The 21,759-nt window shown below is 33.7% G+C and overlaps 1 protein-coding gene across 3 annotated transcripts in view; it reads left to right on the top strand.

The window, feature by feature from the left end:
• Nucleotides 1-21,759, top strand: part of snu (ABC-type transporter snustorr) — a 118,125-nt gene that overhangs the window by 5,507 nt on the left and 90,859 nt on the right. For all 3 annotated transcript variants that reach the window (XM_076130391.1, XM_076130390.1, XM_076130389.1), the window contains exon 2: nucleotides 13,249-13,314. In XM_076130391.1, the coding sequence (XP_075986506.1) occupies nucleotides 13,253-13,314 (62 nt within the window). In that variant the 5' untranslated portion in view covers nucleotides 13,249-13,252. The remainder of the gene's footprint in view (nucleotides 1-13,248; nucleotides 13,315-21,759) is intronic.

Genomic DNA, 21,759 nt, shown 5'->3' with positions numbered 1-21,759 from the left:
AAACCACCCATCAAAGGTTTTAGTAGTTTTATATCCACAATATTTATGTTCGTAAAGATAACTGCGAGAAAAGATTATATTACGGTTTATTATTTTAAATTATTCAGTAAAACAATTTTTCAAAAATTATCTACGTAGGCTTTTATTTTGCTGCAAGAGAAAAAAAAACATTGTTTTAACAAAGTCATTCGCATGCCTTACAATTTGTCTATGACTTCAAAGATACTCATATTCAGTCAATAACTTTAACATGACGTTTATTGGACTCTGTCTTAACCCTGGAAGTGAATCCGTGTTCAGTATATAATGTAATTCTAGATAAACGGCTGTTAATTATGTATTTATCTTCGTATAAGGTCATAGTGTTCAGATAATGTTAAATAGAGAAAGTGGGCCGTACTCTATTGCGTAGTGTGAAGATCTCAGCCCTACGATTTAAATCTTTAACTAAAGGATTCAACTCATAATTTATTCGTTATATATTATGTATTATAACGAATTATGGTCTTTATTTTTCTTCTTTTTAATGATAAAATTTAAAAATAAGCATTTGGACGATGAAAACATCGGCTGCAAAATGGTAAAAAGTAAGAATGCTTAAGGTATTGATATCGTGTTAAAATTATAGTTCACTTGGATAGTTTTAGTACACATACATAATATCACGCCTGTTGTACCCGAAGTTGTAGGCAGAGGTGTATTAAATACATCCGTGTTTTGACATTAACTATGTTAGTCTCATGTAAGGGTGCGGGCAAGCCTATTTTTTAAGGCGTTGTGTTTGTGTAGTGTGTTTAAAAAATACTGCATTTTTTTTACACACTGCTTGCAGTGATTCATATTATATCCATCCGCATACTCAGTACTTAGATCTACTTGCATAGCACAAACTATGCAAATAACCGTTTTAGTCTGGACTTCCCCACTCGCAAGCCGTTTTCTTGAACTACAAGCTAAACATTGGAAACATGCGTCGTTGGATGACTGTAACTCGCTAACAAAGATATTATTACAATGTTGTACAACAATGTGTTATTATTTCTCATAAATCCGTGTAATTTTCAATGTAGTTTATCTTGCTAGAGGTGACCTGGCCTAAGACCTTAGCTAGACTCAACATGAATGTAATTAATAAACGATAATTATTATCTAAAGATATTAGAATTAGCTGTTCATTTGTTCAGTTTTAAAACGATTTTCTTTATATTTGACGGTCATTTTGACGGGAAAATACTTTGAATGACTGCCTCCGCGACGCAGTGATAAGGTCGCCACGCTGCTACCCTGGCGTCTAAAAGTCGTGGGTTCGATTCCTACACAGAACAATTATTTCTGCTATGCACAAATAGTTGTTTCGGGTCTGATTGTAGTTTGTGTTCGTTGTGTATATGTTTGAAAAAGTCCCTAAACACAAGAGCAATTCATAGGGCGGAAGTTGTCTTTAAAGAAATAAAAATATAGGTATTTTTTTCAATTCTAGTTTTTCCTAGACCAATGTTAATGGAGTCCATTTTGTGAAGAATACGGAAACAATTTAAACATCCAGCAAACTGAATGAATCAACGAATGAATGAAGAATATTAATATTTATGAAAAGAGTTGCATAAAGTACGCATACGAAGTCTAAGCGATACACTTTTAAATTTATATTGCAAAAAAATAATGCATATATTGGGTTAAACAGTACCTACTTATATTAAAAACGTATGTCTTTTTTTATTTTTAATGATGAATAATATTATTTTTGGCAGATTGTTGTTGAAAAATTATCAACATCACGACTGACAAAAACGTCATTCTTGAAGGAAGTCATCAGCAAAATTGTATTTTTTGTACCTAATTGAACTTTAACGAGTTGAAGATAATCATTTTGACAATTTTGTGCATCTTTGTGCAAGAAATTTATTAAAAAAGATGATTCCACTTATTTCCGCATTTTTGAGAGTCAACATGGCTCTGTATCACTTCTTCAAATCCTTATACGTTATACCGAGTAAAAAGACTTGAAGAATCCTTTTTAACCATGAAGCTATGACTAGACACTTATGTTGCATCGTATTGAATAATTCACATTTGAACTAACTTGGCTAAGTATTTCTTTGTGTCAACAACCTACATTTATTTTACGCATATGCGTAATGCAATAAGTCAAATGGACGTTAAGAAATTCTATTAAATTCCTTGCTAGTATTTTTTCCGTAAAGTGTACCATTTCCACGCGTCCCAGTTAAAAACCGGTTTTGATACTGGTCAAATATTATGTAACAGATAATAACAGCTACGTCGCAAGCATACGGACTCCTTTCACTTATCTGTGGTCCTTTTTCATCTGTGGCGCTTATGTTATCTGTGGTGTTACGTCATATGCAACAATGGAGGAAATGAATGAATGAAAAAGTTGCAATCTGACAGAAAAAGCGTCTCATCATTTTCCGTGAGTGTCGCAACGAATGGGATTGTGTTATGTGAATGAGAAACAACACCTACCTGCATAAATTATCTTTATGATCATCTTCAAGTCTTTAAAACGCTTCTTTACATTATGTTTAGTTTTCTGTCTATATAGCTAAGAAGTGAAGTTCTAAACCACAGGTAACTGGAGAGAATCTGTGCTAAAATAGTTCGTTGCGCAATCGGGCCATATGCCTCAGAATTTTCTTCTAATGTGTTCAAATCAAATCAAAATAGTTTATTTGTCAAACATAGGTGTTATTCCATTTTTTATTAGAATCGGTGAAATCTTTTCGTTAATTTCATGGAAATAACTGGTCATTTTCTGTAAGACATTTTTTCAGCATTCTCTAGACCCAATAGGCATAAAAAATCTATAAACGAAAACACTACCTATAGAAATGATAACAAGATTGGCATTCCAGGATTCTCATTATATATCATAAATAACAATAAAAAAATATAAATACAAATCCCATAGGTACCTACCGAATGAATGAATGGAATTTTTACATGCTCTATGAAAACGCACAATAGGCATGGTGTTTTCTTATGTACTGTTTACTTTAACACTATGAGATAAGTGAAATTCCTTGCTATTATTTATATAATATGGGATTGTAAATACCGTTGAAGATTTTTATGGCATTATGGTTGAATATGAAAGGTATTTAGAATAGGCAAGTGAGTGAATGAAAGAGTTCGTAGATGTAGCTATGCCCAAATTCCCGTTTATCCTCTAAGTGAAATAGTATTTTTTAGATATACTGGGGGCTACTTAATGATAGTTTTTAAGATGATATAGTACTCGATTTGGACATAATAATTTTATGACGTATTTAACTACTCAATTTACCGCGACTTCGTATGCGTGGAAAGATTTCCCTAGGTAAAGCGTAGTCCAACTTTGACACTAGGTTGACCACTAAAAATACGATAAGAAGAAGAATAAAAAAAACATATATTTCATATATTTATTTATTTCATTCCCTTTTTCTGACAACAGCGGAAGGACCACAATCTCCAATATCCTTCCTTGTCATTGAAATTATGATAATCAGCAGAAATTGATTAAAATCGCGTGAGTGACGTAAAATATCTCCGAGGCCAACCTTCCCAATAGGGGAAAAAGATGCAATATTTAAAACAACTTTTCAATCCACTATTTTGAAAATACTTACCCTACCGCATAAGTTCCAACATACGTAACTACCAAATAACTAAGTATTTCCTTATTATATATTTTTTTGGCCTGACAAATATTGAATGTTTTAAATGATTAGTTATTAATCCATTGTTCAATTATGTCTACCAAGGAGTAAGTTAATTAATCCTTTAGAAACCGAAATAAGCGATGCATTTTTATGGTGCATCCACCTTACATGCCCGAGAGTTCTTTAGAACAGTTCTTGAAGGTATGCAAAGTCCCGAACCCGCACTTGGCCAGCGGAAACGACTCAAGGCCTAAACCCTCCCTTATTACGAGAGGAGACCCTTGCCCAGCAGTGGGACAGTAATGGGTTAAATTTAAATTTACAATAGTACAGTTTTGTACGAGAGCGGAGCCACACAAACCAACTAGTTCAGTTAAGGTCTTATATGTAGATAGTGATGATTTAAATATTTATTTCAAGTGTAAATTGTCGCTAATTTACAGCAGCAACTGTGGCAACATAATATTCAGTACACAATGGTGCCACAACATAAACACGCGGTCATAGTTCACGTTGAGCGTGGATAATGGCACTTATGTTTATTTCCTAGCCACTTACTGTTTACTTACTTAGTTTTACTTAAGGCTTTTGTTATGTAGAATATTATTATTTGACTGCCTCTGTGGCGCGATCGGTAGTGTGTGTTACTGCCACACAAGAGGTCTCGGGTTCGAATGCTGGGTCGGGCCAAAAAGTATTTTAGTCAAAAAGAGTTGCAGAGACAGTTGAGGTCGTACCTCCGTGCCTCGAAGAGCACGTAAAGCCTACGGTCCTGCGCCTGACCTCTCACTGGTCGTGTCGGTTATCCGTCTCACCGGGTTATGAGAGTAAGGGAAAAGAGAGTGTACCTGTGTATTGTGCATACACTTGGACACTATAAACATGATCACTGAGACTGACGGCTGTAGCCGGATACCGGCTAGGACAATATTATTATCGGTAATTCCATATAAAATACTGGTATTCAGATTCACTATCAGCCTATCCTTTCTTCCAAACTATGTTGGAGTCGGCTTCCAGTCTCATCGAACACAGCAAAATATCAGTTCAGAAATTCAGATTCACTGATGTTGTTCATTCAAAATTTTGTACTTCTGCCTGCCGCAAATCGGCTCTCTACAAAATTGTTAGACCGACCGATGAAATCGTTGCCCGCAAAGAATTACAATACTTGTTATAAGTATTGTTTTATAGTAGTTATTTGTTATATTCCCACGGTAACATTTGTACACAATGGGGAATTTGTTAACAAGCTTCTTATATTGTTAGAGCAATTACCTTGTGTAGGCATTTTGTTATTACATCAAGTTATTCTTCTTATCTTTATACTAATGTTTGATATTAAAATAGTATACAAATGGAGGTGTAGCAGATGTGTACGTTTTAGTGTTCATCACTTTCGTCCTTTGGGTTATGAGGCTAGTCTGTTGTCATTTTGTGAAGAAGTTGCCAAACTAAGGACCAATGTGAATATTTAAAAGAAAATGTAATGTTTTCCTAATAGGTCCTGATAATTTAGGGGATATATAAATCCTTAAAATTTATTGAAGTAGGTAGGTATTCATCAAGTTTGTGTTTAGGAATCAGAGGTCTATAATATACGGCCGGATATGTTGACAAATGTGTGTGTTTATGTTGACAAATAAGTAGAGTACTTTTTCAATCTTTATGTAAGTAAACGAGCCCATTGACATTACTTACATGTGTAATAATGAAGTATATAATTAATAATTACATTAAAATATCACCGAGTTACCAAAATAACACGACATCTGTTCACCTGATCAAAGGATTCGGCAAAACGAGTTATAATAATTGTTTATGACCAAAACTATCATGGATTTATTTATGGTTACAAAATGGCTGCCTGCAATTACGCGCCATTAAGCTATAAAGTGTAATAAACATTTTACTGTAATGTGGCAAAGTTATGTGTTTTTACGAATGCTCTGAGGAATGATCTTCGTTGACCCAATATAGATACTTATTTATGTATTTAGAAACTAGTATTTCCTCCCTACTACGTCTGTGTTCAAAGATTTCCCCAGGCAAAGAGCATTCTTTGTGTTAATTCATCTCTAAAAACTATCCGTGTATCAAATCCGGTAGTCTTGAGTGAGTGAGTAACATACATACATACATCCCTATAAACTTCCAAGTTTATAATATTATAGAGAGATCATGAGATGAGTTTTCCATTAAACCCTATAATTTAATCTCGTTTTCGTGATACAAGTCTCGCTTTGTTACTCAAACTGCTTAAAAGTCTCGCTTCCTCCGAAAAACAACTTGCAATGCTACAATTAAATGTTCTTATGTGAACACAGCTTAAAATAAAGGAATTATTTCTTACTTTTACTGGCCCACCTTCAAAACAACGATGTTTTTAATAAATATAATCTACAACAAGCAATTAAGCATACAGCCTTGGTCTTTAGGCTGTAAGGGCTTTTACCTTCACATTTTGTTTTAAAAAATGGCGGATGACTAGTGGAAATTTCGTGACGTTTGCCGTTAAAATATGCTGTTATTACTTACTAGAGGCCGCCCGCGACTTCGTCCGCGTGGAAACCCTTCCCGTGTAAATTCCACATCCCTCGAGAACTCCGGGATTAAAAGCCTATGTGTTATTCTGTCTTCGGTCTTTAGTCTTCAGCTATCTATAAATTAAATATCATAGTAATCGGTATAGTAGTATTTGCGTGAAAGAGTAATAAACATAATATCCATACATGCATACATACATTGTCACAAACTTTCGCATTTATAATATTAGTAGGATTTTCGAATCGATACCTATATGAGGCATTGTTGTCCCACAACTGTGTAAGGGTTTTCTCCCGAATTGAGAGAGAGATTAAGCCTGCCTTAAGACTATAGTGTAAGTCAAAAGCGAGATTTTGAGTTAGGGACTTTTCATTCTTAAAACATGAGTTTAGAGACTCTTGGCATACAAGATTTCTTCACGATGTTTTTCTTTACTGGTAAGTTAAGTTATAATCATTAAGACATTACTTTGAACAGCCATTTCTGTGCTAAATTTTTGTGCTAAACTCTAGACCACTGGCGTTAAAGGCGAGACGGCAATCAAATTTCTGACTTCTAAGTACCATTACTGGCGTTAAATCATTGAAAACTATATTTAAGACGAGAATATAAGCCTACAAATATCGTAAATGAGAAAATATTAACATAGGTTAACTTTGTTTAGGCAAACAAAGTAACGAAAAATCAGTCTGAAATCAGCATTGATAGGATTCCTATAATTGTGAAACTCAGTAATTTGCGAGCATCCTTGAGCTAATGATAACGGACAATACGGACACATCCAGATACACTTATGTGTTGTGCAAGCGATCATTATTTATGCTTGTTGAACAATCATTTACTTGCTTTGTGTCTGCATGAATTTCGGCAGCCTTCGGTACGGAGGTCGGGATTATCGGCCATGGCCAGTTTCATTAAAAAGCCTAGGAGTTTGTTTGTCATAGTCAAATGTTGACACTGTAGAGGTGTACTCTCCATTATGACTGGGTGGTCAGGCAAGGGCTGCTTATATTATATTTTCTTTAGTTAGCTTTACAAGTAGTTTGTTGGATAGGTTCCAAATATAAATATCCAAAACTTAGTAGAGAAACTTGCCCTTAAATTTTAAAGAATTAGGCATGCAAGAACTTTCATGAGCAATACATAGATTAAAGTTTGAAAATTCATCATGTATTATAATTATTTATTAAGAATCGTAAATGGCGTTCTTTGGTCTCAGCCTACCTCTACGGAAAAAGGGCGTATTTTTATGTAAATAAGTTAGTCATTCTATTGCCTATATTTGACCACTTTCAGGGCGTACGCTTATACACTTATGCCAATTATTATAAATAACAGTAGTTTTAGTCCTAAATTAAACCCAGGATTTGCCTGCAACAAATTAAAGTGGAATTTCCTCAGCAATTAAATAAAAACATCCTTTTACGTCTGCAATGATGCGTGGTACTTCCAACTATATGAAAGTGTTGCACATAGACATCAATCAACCCAATGCCGCCGGGTCACTGACCCACTATGTGCAATATAACTAACTATGAAGTAACCACAGCTATTTGGGAACTATATTTACTAGTTTTCCGTCCGCGACTTTGCCCGCGTGGAATTTCTCCCCCTTGGGAGGGGAAATTCCGATAATCACATATTAGTCCTTCTCAGTTCCTGAATTTTCATACAAAATTTCAAGTTTCTACGCTCAGTAGTTTCGGCTATACGTTGTCCAGTCAGTAAAAAAAGAGTTTTATATACATACTAGCTTATGCTCGTGACTTCACCCGCACGGTTTGTGACTTAGGATAGAATTTTTATACCTCTACAAACTTTCATCCCCTATTTTACCGACTACGAGGTATCAATTCTTAGGTCAAACAAAGTAAGTAAGTAGTAGGTTTAGTTCAATAGTAGTCCGGAGTTTGGTAACATGCCCGGTATATGGTAAAAGGTTTGTACCCTTGTCAACGAATGGTTGCCATCTCGTTAGACTGGCGACGTAACTTACACAACGAAGTTGTATTTTCCAATAAACATTATAAGATAGAGCTAAGCCGTTCTTGACGTCATGCCAGAGGGAGATAGCGATATATAATGAGGTAACATTCCAGAATTAACCGGTTTACCTTCGAGTCACTGACCCATCCCTGATTAGATGGGAATGATGGGTAACACCAGATCAATAAAAATGCTTACAAAATGTTTAGAAACATAAGAAATTGCCTATTTCGTTAAGTAATGAAGTTAAACTGCTACAATAATTTTACTTTTTGACTTTTCATAGGGTAGATTCTACATTTTTTAAAAGATAAGCAATTTTGATTGTCGACAGTTCACGGGAAAAGTTAGAAAAGATTTTATATTTATTTACTTTCAGGTTTACGCCACAAAGTAGAGTAAAACTGTCACGAATCTCTACCATCCGTCGATAGATTGTCCTAAATTATTCTAATCTGAACGTCACACAATATTATGTATCAGAAAACCCTCGCCTTCGAACTACTATAATGCTTTAACCACCGTAGGACATTCCTAAAAGAATCTTTATTGATTGCTTTTAAAATGCACCTGACAATCTCAAGAGCTACATGCCTTGATGTATCTTACATGACGTGCTTCGATATAATTGTCGTATTTTTCCATAATTATCATTGTCATGGCTTCTTGCGGCAATAATACGTAATTTATATGTCCACAGTAAAGTGCTGCCCTCTGGTGAACGTGGTGACAAACGTTCGCAGTATGTGTAAAGATAAATAAGTTTAATGGATTTTGTGCTTCGTAAGGTTTTTGAAGCCTTGTAGTGTAAATAGTAGGAATGCAATTGTATAATCTATAACAGCAGCTTTACTTGTGTTTAATTTCTGTGAAAATTATTTGCTTCTAATACGATCCCTAGTAGAATAAATGTTCATCTCTCACAAGCGGTTGAGGGTTTAAATTGACATGACTAACATGACTTCAAATTTGTATGACAGAGACAGAACAGAACATCATGGGAACGATTTTTAAGACACATGCCTCTCAGAATAGTATGCTAATTCTTGATGATGCCTTATTTCACCCGGGTAGGTACTGTGACCCGAAAATCTTGATTTTTATTGACATGTATGGCTTGATCAGACCTGGAGGTGGTAAACTCTACTTATTTTATGACATATAAATTAATTATACATATTATTGGACAACTCACACACGGTCATTTGATTCCAAACTAAGCAGAGCTTGTACTATGGTAACCAAATAACTGATAATCATACTTATATACTTCTAAATATATACTTATAAAGATAATTTGACAAACAGACTCAGAACAAATACTCGTGCTCATCACACAAAGATTTGTCCCGGGTAGGATTCGATTCCAAATCTTTTCTTATAATGTTTTTATGATATCTTCTACGGACGTAGATCAGTTTACTTTACCAGTGTATATTGTCTGTCATATGCAGATCACGTGCAGATCAAAGATCATCATCTAGTGAACGTCACTCGGTGTATTACCTTAACCTTACCCTCATTACAGCTATTAAGTGACACGGCCATTTGTCTCAATTGCATACTATAATACATGTTGATGATAGAGGAAATATTCTGAGAGGTTATTGGGAAAGGCATTGGTTGCAATAAGAGGTGCTATTCCCGGATTTGATGATGTCAACCCCTCTCTGATCTATTTAGGGTAGAGGGCTCACACCCCACTTTTTTTTTCTACAACTAAGTATTAAAATAAGTGTTTATTGTTAGCAAACTCGCCAATCTTTGACGTTTTAATATAATAATAATATTTTATTTCATTTAACAGATAAACAACACGAAAATTACATAGCACTGTTACAAACTTAAAAGTATGTTTATAGTTGTTTTAACAAAAAAAATTCTGACTCTATCCCTTAAACTATTTGATGATGTTTGATGGCGAGAAGAACATAATTTTGACTAAATACTAGGTAAGTACCTACTTATTTTTGCATGGTATCCGGAAACTTTGCAGTTTCCAGCCAAACACGAACACTATTTTCCTTAAGCTACCTCCGAAACAAATTCTGGAATCCATACAAAACTACGATGTTATTTTATATCGTTTGATAGAAGCGCCGCAAAACATTTTCACGCAAGAAATATTTTTAATCCCGATTTCTCTTTCTCTTCCTTTAGAATCCATAAACGTCCCACTGCATTATAAAGTTAATAAATAAAGTTGACTACTTGTCTATTACAAAGAAATGTTACTATGTATGTAAAAACATATAATGTATGTTTCATGCTGCACATGGTTAAAAGGCGGTAGTCATGAATTATGTAACGTTCTAATAGACATCAAATTATAATAATCATGTATTGTCCTTAAGCGGTTGCTATTTTACGATATTATTGACTACTAAGCCCTCTTACTTGGGACTTATATTGTTAATTGCGAAACGTGGATGTAGGATGGAGGTGTATTTCAAACACCTCTGCCTACAGTTAGAGTGTAACAGTCGTGATATTCCACATCTTCTGAATAAGTATCGGTTAGTTTATCAGCTGTAATTTTGAATTTTGATTTTACCGGTCGGTAAACGATCTTTGGGTTAAGCAAACGTTGGCGCAGTCATTAGATGGGTGACCGCATAGTGGTATTTGACTCTGTTCAAATGCCACCATGCGGTCTCCGTGCTTCGGAGGGCACGTAAAAAGTCAGTCCCGGTTGTTGTCATTTAAGACGACAGTCGTTAAACCATGCCAAAGGCCCTTCGGGCGGCTTAAACAACTTTGTCACTAGAAAATGTTTTATTTTTAGTTACACGCGGAAACGTACACGTGAATAAAGTAAATAATAATGTGTTAACTAAATAAATACATAAGAGTTAAAGCTTTAACGTAGTTACTTTACCTAGCATTGTACATATGTGCTAATATTGTGCACTTAGCTTTATATACGACGATGTAAACATTGTAAATGTTGCAAATTATTGTTAATTGAATTCTTAGATTTTACTACATGAGAAAGTTTCTTATAACTTAAAAAAAAACTGTATGTAAAAGTTGACAATATAAATCGGAAGATGGCGTTACATGTCCATTGTGGAAAATAGTTTGAACCGAATTTGAAAAACAAAATACTGTTGAATTGAGAATCTCCTCCTTTGTTTGAAGTTGGTAAAAAAAAACAAAACATTAAAATATATCTTAACTGGTTGGTCGGAAAAATATTTTATTATTATTTTTTATTTTTAACTAAGTATTCAGCTACGCAGGAAATAAATTTTCAATATGAAAATTACAACGTTATTTAAACAATCGAATAGGTCAATTACTAAAACACGTGTTCATAATAAATCATAGTTTACTTTTAATTTATTTCTCAACATGTATTTACTCAATATTTTATAGTATTTCAATATTTAAACGGCATAAAAACGTAATGGACGATTTGTAAATCAAATTACTTACATGTGACATGCAATGTTATAAATAAAACAATAAAATATTGTTCATACAAAGGCACGGAAAAACAGATTAATTTGTAAGCCGTTTTTAATAAAAACTAATTTTTATTTACGCAAAAAACTCTTTGGAAAAATATATAACTATAATTTATTTACATATTTTTATGATACGTGTGATATTATTAAAGTTTTAAACACATAAAAATAACAAAGTATAAGGGTCAGCGCAAACCAAGAGGAGCGCAGCGGAGAGGATTTTTTTAACGCACTTGAAAATCAATTTTAAACTACTTGAAATAAAGTGTATAATTGCTTGAACCTGACAAAAAATGCTCGCGCGTCCTCGAGGATGCGCGGGTATCCCCGCGCATACTCGAGGACGCGCGAGCACCGTACGAAAAATTTCAATGTTGTTACTGAGTTTAAAGAGAGAGAACGTCATTTTTATTCTTCTTCAGTCAAAAGAGCAATTATAATCATAGCCCAGTCTACCATCGTTGATGAATTTTCACGAAAACTGGCCTGTTTAATGAAGAATGGTAACCTAGAAAGCTTTCCTCGCGCAGGCTCGAGCAGTCGCGAGCATGCTCGAGCATCCGCGAGCCGTAAAGAAAATGCTCGAGACCGCGCGAGGATTATTCCGGTCTGTCTGCGCTGGGCCTTATATTTTTACCGTTCACTATACATATGTGTAGCGCCATCTAGTATATGTTTCTAATAGCTATAATTTCAGAACTTGATAATAGATGACACTAGTAGTTACATTTTTCAGTAACGATTGGAGACATTTGAAAGATGCAGACATTTATGATTTAAAGGTTTGATCACATAAGGGGCCACTGGCCAGTCTATATTTTAAGGTGCCCTTAATAAATAAGTTAAAACTAAGTTAAGTGTTTATTTTAAACAAGCATCTGTTTACTTATGTATTTGTTTCTTGTGTAAGTCACAAGGTAAATGCTATGAACTCAAAATTTCAATCAAAACAATCCAGTTCATCTTAAAATAAGTATTTGTACTAATTTCAACCATAATACCCTTTAAATAGAGTATAAAACCCATTGATAGTTTTTAGTATTTTTCTACAAAACTTTCGAAGGATAAACGACTTTGAAACTTAAGAAATAGGGTTTATTTTCTTTTGTAAATGTAAAATAGTCGTTTAGTTAGCCAGTCACGTCAAGGCTTAGTAAATAATAAATAATTTAGCCTAAACACATAATGGTTGTGTGCGAAGATACCCATTATTGTGTTTACTTGATATAAAAACATGTATTTTGTAAGTACTTGGGTCTTAAGCGGCTCTGCCCACGACTTTGTCTGCGTTTTAGCATTAGATTTATTAGAGAAATGATAGCAAAGAACCAAAATATCTGTATTTGATCATATAAGCCCTTTAGTAAACAAAGCGAAGCTTAAGAAAATAGACACGAGGTTGGGAAAATCTCTACCTAGATACCATATTTGGGTGTATTTTTATTTATATGAATATAACTATATATTTTAGATAAGCTTACTTTAGTATAATTGATAATAGATATGTCTATATGGTGTATTTAAAAGTTTCTGATAATTATTTATTCGAAAATATTTATTTGTTTTTGTATTTGTTACAGAATAATGGCGAATCCGACAGAATTACGGTCGGAGAGGGTGAAGCAGATGTTTAGTTGGACTACGGGGTGAGTTTACTTATAAATTAACAATTAATAATGCAATACTTTTGAGAAGTGATTACGAACTACCGCTCCGACCCTAAATGGGTTGTGAAGTAAATTATTTTACTAGGACACCTTAGAAGTTGTGTCTTTTAAAACAAAACAAACTAGGATACCTTAAAATTTAAGTCTGGAAGTTACAATGAGCGCCTCTATCGGAACTTTTAGAAAACGAATGACTTTTACCTATTAAGACAATATTTAACGCGTTAATGAAATAATGCCAAAAATTCACACGTTAAGTGCAAATTGGAGGATAATGCTGTCAGATACCTTCAGAGTTTTATTGCTACTGTGTGATGTAAACTTAAAAACTGTACGTGTGGTGTGTGTGACACACTTAAACGTCCCTGACTTTCCCATTTCGGCCAGTTCGTCAGTGACCAACCACTAGACCAGTCCACAAAGGCTCTCGGATCACGTTCGTGTAATATTATAACAGGTTTATAAAGCGACAGACAAAATAAACACGTACAGCTTCACATAACTTCCTCCAAATGATGCAAGCGTTATGAGATTCTGACCTGTCCAATGATGTAAGAGCCACTTTCGCGTACAACTGAGAGGTCGACGAGCAAGCCCAATAACCCAGATGTTTGTAATACTTCATTCAATAAACGCCTCTATAGGTTGCTTCAATAGAAATTGGATACCTTTCTCCTGCTTATGAGTGATGGAGTTCTATTTAAAACGCCATCTACACGTGACTTCAAATGTTACGTAACTTGTACGCAGTGCCATCTGTTGGATTTAGTTCGAACTAGTTGCGGTTAGTGTGTGTTGCGTAATGTCACGCGTCGACACTAGGTGGCGGACGCTGCTATTTCACAGAACTAGTATTTTTTTTATTTTATGACCTCTGTTTCTCGTGAAATTGTATAAAAATGTTTAGAATAAAGTTTTTATATTGTGACGTTTCCGAGTATTGTTAATTATAGTTAACCACATTTATTTTATTCTAGTAAATAATATTTTTATCCGCAACTAGCCGTGTCATAATGGAATTTTAATAATGATCACGATTTAATTCTTTTTAATGGTATATTTCCGTTGGAAACTGATACTATGAGGAAAACAGGGATTAATAGCCGTTACAGTTTGTACCCAGACTGGGCCTCAATAATTTAAAGGCTAATTTATATTAAAATCGCACTGACAGACTGAAAAAGTGACTCACGTGTGGTTAGTTGTATAAAAACAAGTATATTATTTGTGAAAACATATTAAATGAATAATATACCTACATAAATTGGTCAAACGTGATATCTGACTAGTAACCATTGAGCTAGTAAGAATAGAGCGTAAGACAAAATACTTTGATTATCTAATTGAAATCGTTTAACGATGTGTCTTTCTTTAGGCTTCGTAAGAGTCTTGTTTAAATAAACCTCTGTCCACTCTCTATAAAAACAGAATCTTATAAGTCACCCTAAACTGTTTACACTATTTTACAGTCTAAGACAAGTCCCTAAGGCTCTACAGACCCAATTCAAGTAAGCAATTATGAAAATAACTTCAATTATTCTGACTTTTAAAAGGTTTTGATACATATAATAAATGCTCAACATACTTGTGTGTTTACGTGATATTCGATCAGTGATAACTGTCCGTCTCGTTAATTGATTAATTAAACTAATAGCATCCGCGTTTGATACATGTCATGTAGTCGCTAGTCGTTTGTCGATAGTCGATAGCTCTGGATTATTCTCTATCGTTTAGTCTTATTGTGTGCAAATGTACTTGTAAGTGTCCCGAATTGGTATTAAGTACTTAAGCCGCTGACCCCCGTTTTCTGAGTACATTTAGCAGTAGTTTATCTATTCAATAGCGTTAAAACCCATATAAAAAAAAACGTTATTGGTAAGTAAAGTAAAAGTAAGCTAGCAAAGTCTGATGAAAAAACTGTAAATCACTCTTTTTGATAGTTAAAACCTTCCGAATTTCGTTAAGATAGTCAGTTATCTAACTCAACATTTCCTGCCTAGAAATATTTAAGAGGATTATTTCCCCACTGCAACAGGTATTTTTTTTAGTTACGCACCATCTTTTCTTTCTTAAAAAAGACTTTCGCGTTAAAGATAGGTCTATATTCGTACCAACATACATAATCATTATAACCAAGCCCCAAAAACCACTTCGTGGGAATCGTACCTACGACACCAGACCTGCACACAATGATATTTGCGACTACACGTAAGACCACACACGTGGACATCGTCAAACCTGACTTATAGATTTCATTTCTATCATTTCAAAGAGTACCTTCTCACGGTCGAACCAATAGTCTACAAGCATCATAGAACCTTATTCGTATCGATATTTCGCAAGCATTTTACCAAAAAGCTACACAATCTTTACATAGAGTCAGTGCGAGATAGTTGGCGACCTCTGGCTGAGGTCGAGCCAGTTTCGGTCAACATTTGCATCAGCAACTATGTTTATATATCTGTTATATTTTAGACACCTTGAGATGTTTCATTTGGATTTAAAGTCATTAACACTGCAAGGTGATTGATATATTATAGTATTTACTATTTGAAAATAGTATGTCAAGATTTTTTTTGACTGCCTCCGTGGCGCTGTGGTTCGGATTGCCAGGCCGCTACCACTGCCTCGGGAGGTCGTGGATTCCATTCCGACTGTTTCGACCCGAAACAATTATTTGTGCGATCTACAAATAATATTTGTTTCGGGTCTGGTTGTACTTTGTATGTTTGTTAAAGTCCCCGCTACACAAGAGCAAGACTAAGTGCGGGAGTTGTCTTAAAAATGAAAAAAAAATCATAAATATTTCATTCGGAGCCTTCCTTTGGCTTTCAAGCTTATCTCGTAGATATATCACGAGTATATTACTGTTAGAATACGATTATTGGAAAAGTTTTTAGAAGGTACAAAATTGAAAATAATTTGACTGTGTAAAACCTCAGGCAATACACGCTTAAAGTCTCTCTTCTTCCCAATAAATTAAAACTAACTTACAATGCATTCCTGAGAGTTGTTTCAAACAGTTTTTGACGGGATACAAAGTCTCCTTAGACGATCTGGTGGTCTATAGACCTCATCCCTCCCCCATAAAGGGAGAAACTTGCCCAACAGGTTGTGGAGTTATTTTAACGGTAAATGAAATCTGAAAGTATTAGTAGTAGTGGCTTCTAGAACTGTCATTAAAAAGGACCTTTAAAACTTCCGGAAACGTTCGAAGTACAAAACAATATAATTGTACATAAGTAATAACTACTTTTTAATCATTTTACATGTGTCTCAATACCACAAAGTCCGAAAAGTTTTTCTTTTTATCCTCTCGAACATTACTAATATTACAAATAAATGTACTCGCATGTTTGTTACTGTTTTACGCAACAACTACTGGATGGATATTAACGAAATTTGGCATGCAGATTGTTAAAGACACAGGGTGAAATATACCTTAATTTATGTTACGAAAATTATCCCTTAAGCGAGTCAAATAGGGGTTGAAACTTAGTTCCCAAGAGAAGTCGCGCAAGTTATCTAGTGTCAAGAAAATACGTTCTGCTGAACTGCTAAAGTAAATAATTATAGTTTTTCCATATTGGGCCTGCTTCCGTCAACTTTGAGATAGGAATGTGGTCTCAAATTGTAGCCTGTAAACAGCTTTACACAAATACTTATTAGTAGATTTACGCGTAGTTTAAAATACCATACTTTTGGCATTAGCAATACCACCTCTGAACACTTAAATGCTCGTAAAAACTTTTATTTTTACAGTTGGTTTCTTTATACCTAGGCTAGGTAGTCTAGGTACCAATACTATACGAGCCAGACAATAGCCTTAAACAATAAAAAAGTTAACTAAAGAATCAAAACTAGTTGTGTATAAGCGGCCTATAAAATAAAATTAAAAAAGGCTGAAAAATCCAGCCTTTACAGCAGGCTACCGAACCCGGTACGTATTGTCCAAACTCTTAGCCCGTTTATTCGTCACATAAATTTTCCTCGGAATTATTATTTATTTATAAAAATCGTATAATATCTGTTATAGTATATACAGGCTTCTTATGTTATCTTATCTTAGGGGTGGGGGTGCCGGCTAATAGCAAGCTGAGATTTCAACCACTCTTGATCCTTTGTGTCACCCCCTAATTTGCTCCTCTAAAAGTTGGGGGGCAGAGCAAAAATCATAAATAGTATATACTATTACAGGTTTGCATGGTATGATTCTACAAAGACAAATGAAAGGAATTTCACGAATTTTATTGGTCAACTTTTGATAAAAATATGCTTAGCTTTTGGTAAAAAACGGATGAGCAAAGTAAACTAAGATCAAAGGTTTACCACTGGTTGTCATGTAAGGCATCAACAGTGTTTAGTAAAACCATTACGACTGTGGGGTCAGCAGTTCGCTCACGAAGGCCGTCTTATTTATAGACTGTACACGGAAAATTTTCATATACGTACGCGTTTTGTGAACATCTCTGCTTGATTTACGAGGACGATCGTGTTTCATTCTGAGGCTTCTTTGGCGTAAAATGCGTTTATGTATAGAGATTGTTATAATTTATTATTAGGGTGTACAAATATTGGAATATTGTTCGATTATTTAGACTATTTATGAAGGAATATTCGAATATTAAAAAGCCTAAAAGCTTATTAATAAACAATGCCACGGAAGAGTATTTTGTTTATTTTCGTAAATCTCTAGAACTGCTAGTCGAATTTTTTTAAACCGTTACTGTCCCACTGCTGGGCAATGTTCTCCTCCAATATTGAGTGCGCCTAAAGTCCACTAGGCTGGCCGAGTACAGATAGGGACTTATTTTTCACCTATCAGTAATTTTACGCCTGTTATGCTCAAAAATGTGGCCAGGAAAATTCCTAAACTACTACATACTATTATTGCAAAAAAATATTTTACTAAAGGTTAAAAAAGCCTAATATCACTTTGCTCAACCAGGGAAATGAATACAGTCATTCGTAGTCGTTTATACATCAATACTATCAAATTATAATTTTGCAATATTATTCAGTCATTTTAAGTCCTCTGTGCGAGGCGTCTACTAAGTATTGAAACTGGCACGTTTTTCTATACATTTAAATATTACATAACGCGAAGAATATTTCGCATTGAAGTGCAAAATACTTGTGAAGATAAACGTTAAGGCGTGGCATGTATATTTTGTTTGCCAAAGGAGTCTACACACAAAGTCGCCGAACACCCTAAACATGTCAGCGACTAAATTATTCGCAAACCTTGTTCTTAACGTCCTCTATTTTTATTTTTTTTAAACACCTACTTCTTTCAATCTCTGCATCACCCTAAGGTAGACTGGTAGGTTATGCCTTTGGCATTAAGTCCGCCTATATACACATGTATATGAAGTTTAAAAATAAATAAATAAAATAAATTTCAAAATATTTTGAGAATCTTTAGTTAACGACATCAAATTGCTGACATATGCGACATAAATGTCGGTGTATCGGCGATATGTAGACTTCTAATGATTCTTAAACATTTAGGTAAGTCTCTGTGTTTCAGTACATGACTGCTGAAAGTCTGAAATTCATTTCCAGTATGTTGAGTCTTTACTAGCACCCGTTTGCTATTATAACTCTTAAACTTTCTCGTAGCATTTAGTAGCCAATCTGAAAGCATTATTAACTACCTTTGAAATTTTATCCATGTAAGTTTTCTTTTTAAATGTAGCCAATTTTAATTTTATTTCATCAACTATTGAAATGTACAATTTTATCAAAATCGTTTCAGCAGTTTAGTTGTAAATAAAAAAAACATTCGCATTTATAATATTAGTACAAATTTGCTAGTATGCAGGAGCTCTAAGATGGTTCCTCCCATTCAAAGGTTAGTGTCTATTGTATTATAAACTATTGAAAGTTTCTGCAACGACTGTGCAGTTAGGTAACACATAATATACAATACAATAGAATATTTATTTGCTAAACTACGCTAATTTAGTAGGTAGGTAAAGGTCTATCAATATTTTTTTGCAGAAATCTGGTTTATAGTGTCTAAGGAAAAAATATTTTAGCGAGTTAAATTCCTGGTAAAGCCTTTGACAAAAACCTTTTTAAAATAAGATAACAGTGTGTGTCCTTTCAGTTAAATAAGTAATCTTAAATATCTAAAGTTTCCTCTATGGCACATAATTTTACTCCACCATGTATAAGTAAACACCCTCTATATGCTTCTAATCTCATACTCAGACGAAGGACTAACTTATGCCCTTCTATAATTCTATAGTTTTAATTTAAAATCGCAAAGGGCTTAATATTACTAAATTGCTAATTTAAATATGACATAAATACAAATATATTATCCTTATACCTTTGACATTTAACCCTTATGACATAGACTAATGACACAAGTTTTTTTTTTTCACAAGACCATAGACACCATGTAAATCAATAAACAACATGGCGCTTATTGACGTAAATAAATTAGTTGCCAGAGCAAAAAAACAAGGCATCCGCAATTAATAAACATAGTTTTTAATACGGAAAACTTGTGCATGTAATAATTCTATGATCGTTGTTGTTTTTTGTCTTAAGATTATTATTTGTATTGGTTTGACCTGCGGTGTTGCTTGTTATTATAAAATGTATGAAGAACAATTAACACATACGGTTTTTTTATTGATTTAAACAACAATTAATCTAACGATAACTAGTCTCTTTTTACTTTTATATACTACTTAGAAATGGCTTAATATTTTGACAAGGGTTTACTTTGATTCTGCCTATACCCGTAGGTATAAAGCGTGATGTCGTTAATGCATGCAAATTTTGTTTATTTTCAGTGAGTCATCCTGGAAACTACTAAGCATTTTTTTACTATTGCTCTGAAAGCTGCATTAACATAGGGCTTATATATGGAGACTTGATTCCAAAATTTTAAATACATATGTACAGTGTCGAGCAAGAAATTAAGTTGTTGACTTAACTTACGTCAAAATAAACAATATAATATGACGGACTAATGATTTCAAAAACGATTTGCTTTTTTATTCCAAGTGTTTATTTTATCGTTTTTGCTACTCGTTTGCGCGACGCATAAACAACTTTTTGGTAAAAAACTATATTTTCAAATTGCTCTAAATATAGAATACATTTAATGTTTTTTTGATGTTCATATTTATAAAATATATGTATTTCAGGCTATTTCAGTCTTCGTTTAATCTGAAATCCAGGCATTTGACTATCGTCTAATTATAATAATACCCTTGAACTGCTCTTTGCTCTCTATACCTTTTGTCCCATTGCTAGCTAAGGTTTTCTCTCGTCTACTTTTATCGGTCTTTCTATTATTTATAATAATCATTATGATTTATTTTTCTGTCAAAACGAAAAAGTACCTCCGAAAAAAATAACTTATCTACGAAAAAAAGTTATTTTAATCTATCTACCTCCGTCCCTTTATTCTAATCACCGTAGTGTATCAAAATAATTACAAAATACTATACAATTTAAGTATAAGTACTTATATTAAATACAAAAGGTAATTTTCTCTTTATTATAAATGTATTACCTCAGAACGAAGTGAGAGCGATGCAGAAAGCGGAAACATGCCACTTTTGACTTACTTCATACAAATTATAGTACACAAACTCTATCTGTAATAAAATCTATATTTTTGTTATGCGTAGGTATGTTTAATTGGTTATGATAACCATCGTAGAATAGGTTTTTTGAGGAGTTATTATCTAGGGATGTTCACCCGGTTGGTAAACTATCAGTAAGGTAAAGCTATGTGGGTATATTAGGTCCATATTAAATATCTAAATGTCAACTATAGTCTTACCCTCTTATTCATAAAAATATATGAAGTTATGAAAGGCTTATAAAGTGTTTGATAACTAAAATAGGTTTATAGAGTGTTTATAAATAAGAGGGCAAGTAGCCGTTAAACTAAGAATGTTATAAGGTTTCGATTAGTATAAATGACTGTCATTCAAAGTTTCACAAAAGATATCTAGGTTATTGGCTCCTCAGTGCGTTTTTTGTTTAACTACTTTTAATGTTAACCTTGTTTTTAAGTTAATCATTCATTTTTATATTTTAACAGGACATACATGTGAAAAAAAAATACACAGTTTACCGGTGTTTTACCATAAAGTTTTATGTGCTTCTTTCAGTTATGTAGTTTATATGAGGTTTACCATAGACTATACAATGCCAATTGCTACGATCCTTGCAAACGTAGTTTACTTTAAGTATCTACTTTCATTAGACTTATTTAGTACTTTTAGTCCTATCTCCAAGAACTTAAAAATATCTGTCCTATACATACATACAAACAAACAAATTTATTTGTACATAAACAAAATGATGTAACTTTTTCTACCCATGTCATTGATGTATACTTTTTGTTAGTATATCTGTGAACATTTTCCCCAAAACCATGGACTTTGCCAT

This window comes from Anticarsia gemmatalis, chromosome 24 (genome assembly GCF_050436995.1).
Source record: "Anticarsia gemmatalis isolate Benzon Research Colony breed Stoneville strain chromosome 24, ilAntGemm2 primary, whole genome shotgun sequence".
Taxonomy (NCBI): Eukaryota; Metazoa; Arthropoda; class Insecta; order Lepidoptera; family Erebidae; genus Anticarsia; species Anticarsia gemmatalis.
Note: the sequence above shows the minus strand (reverse complement) of the source record. Positions and strands in the feature narration are given on the sequence as shown.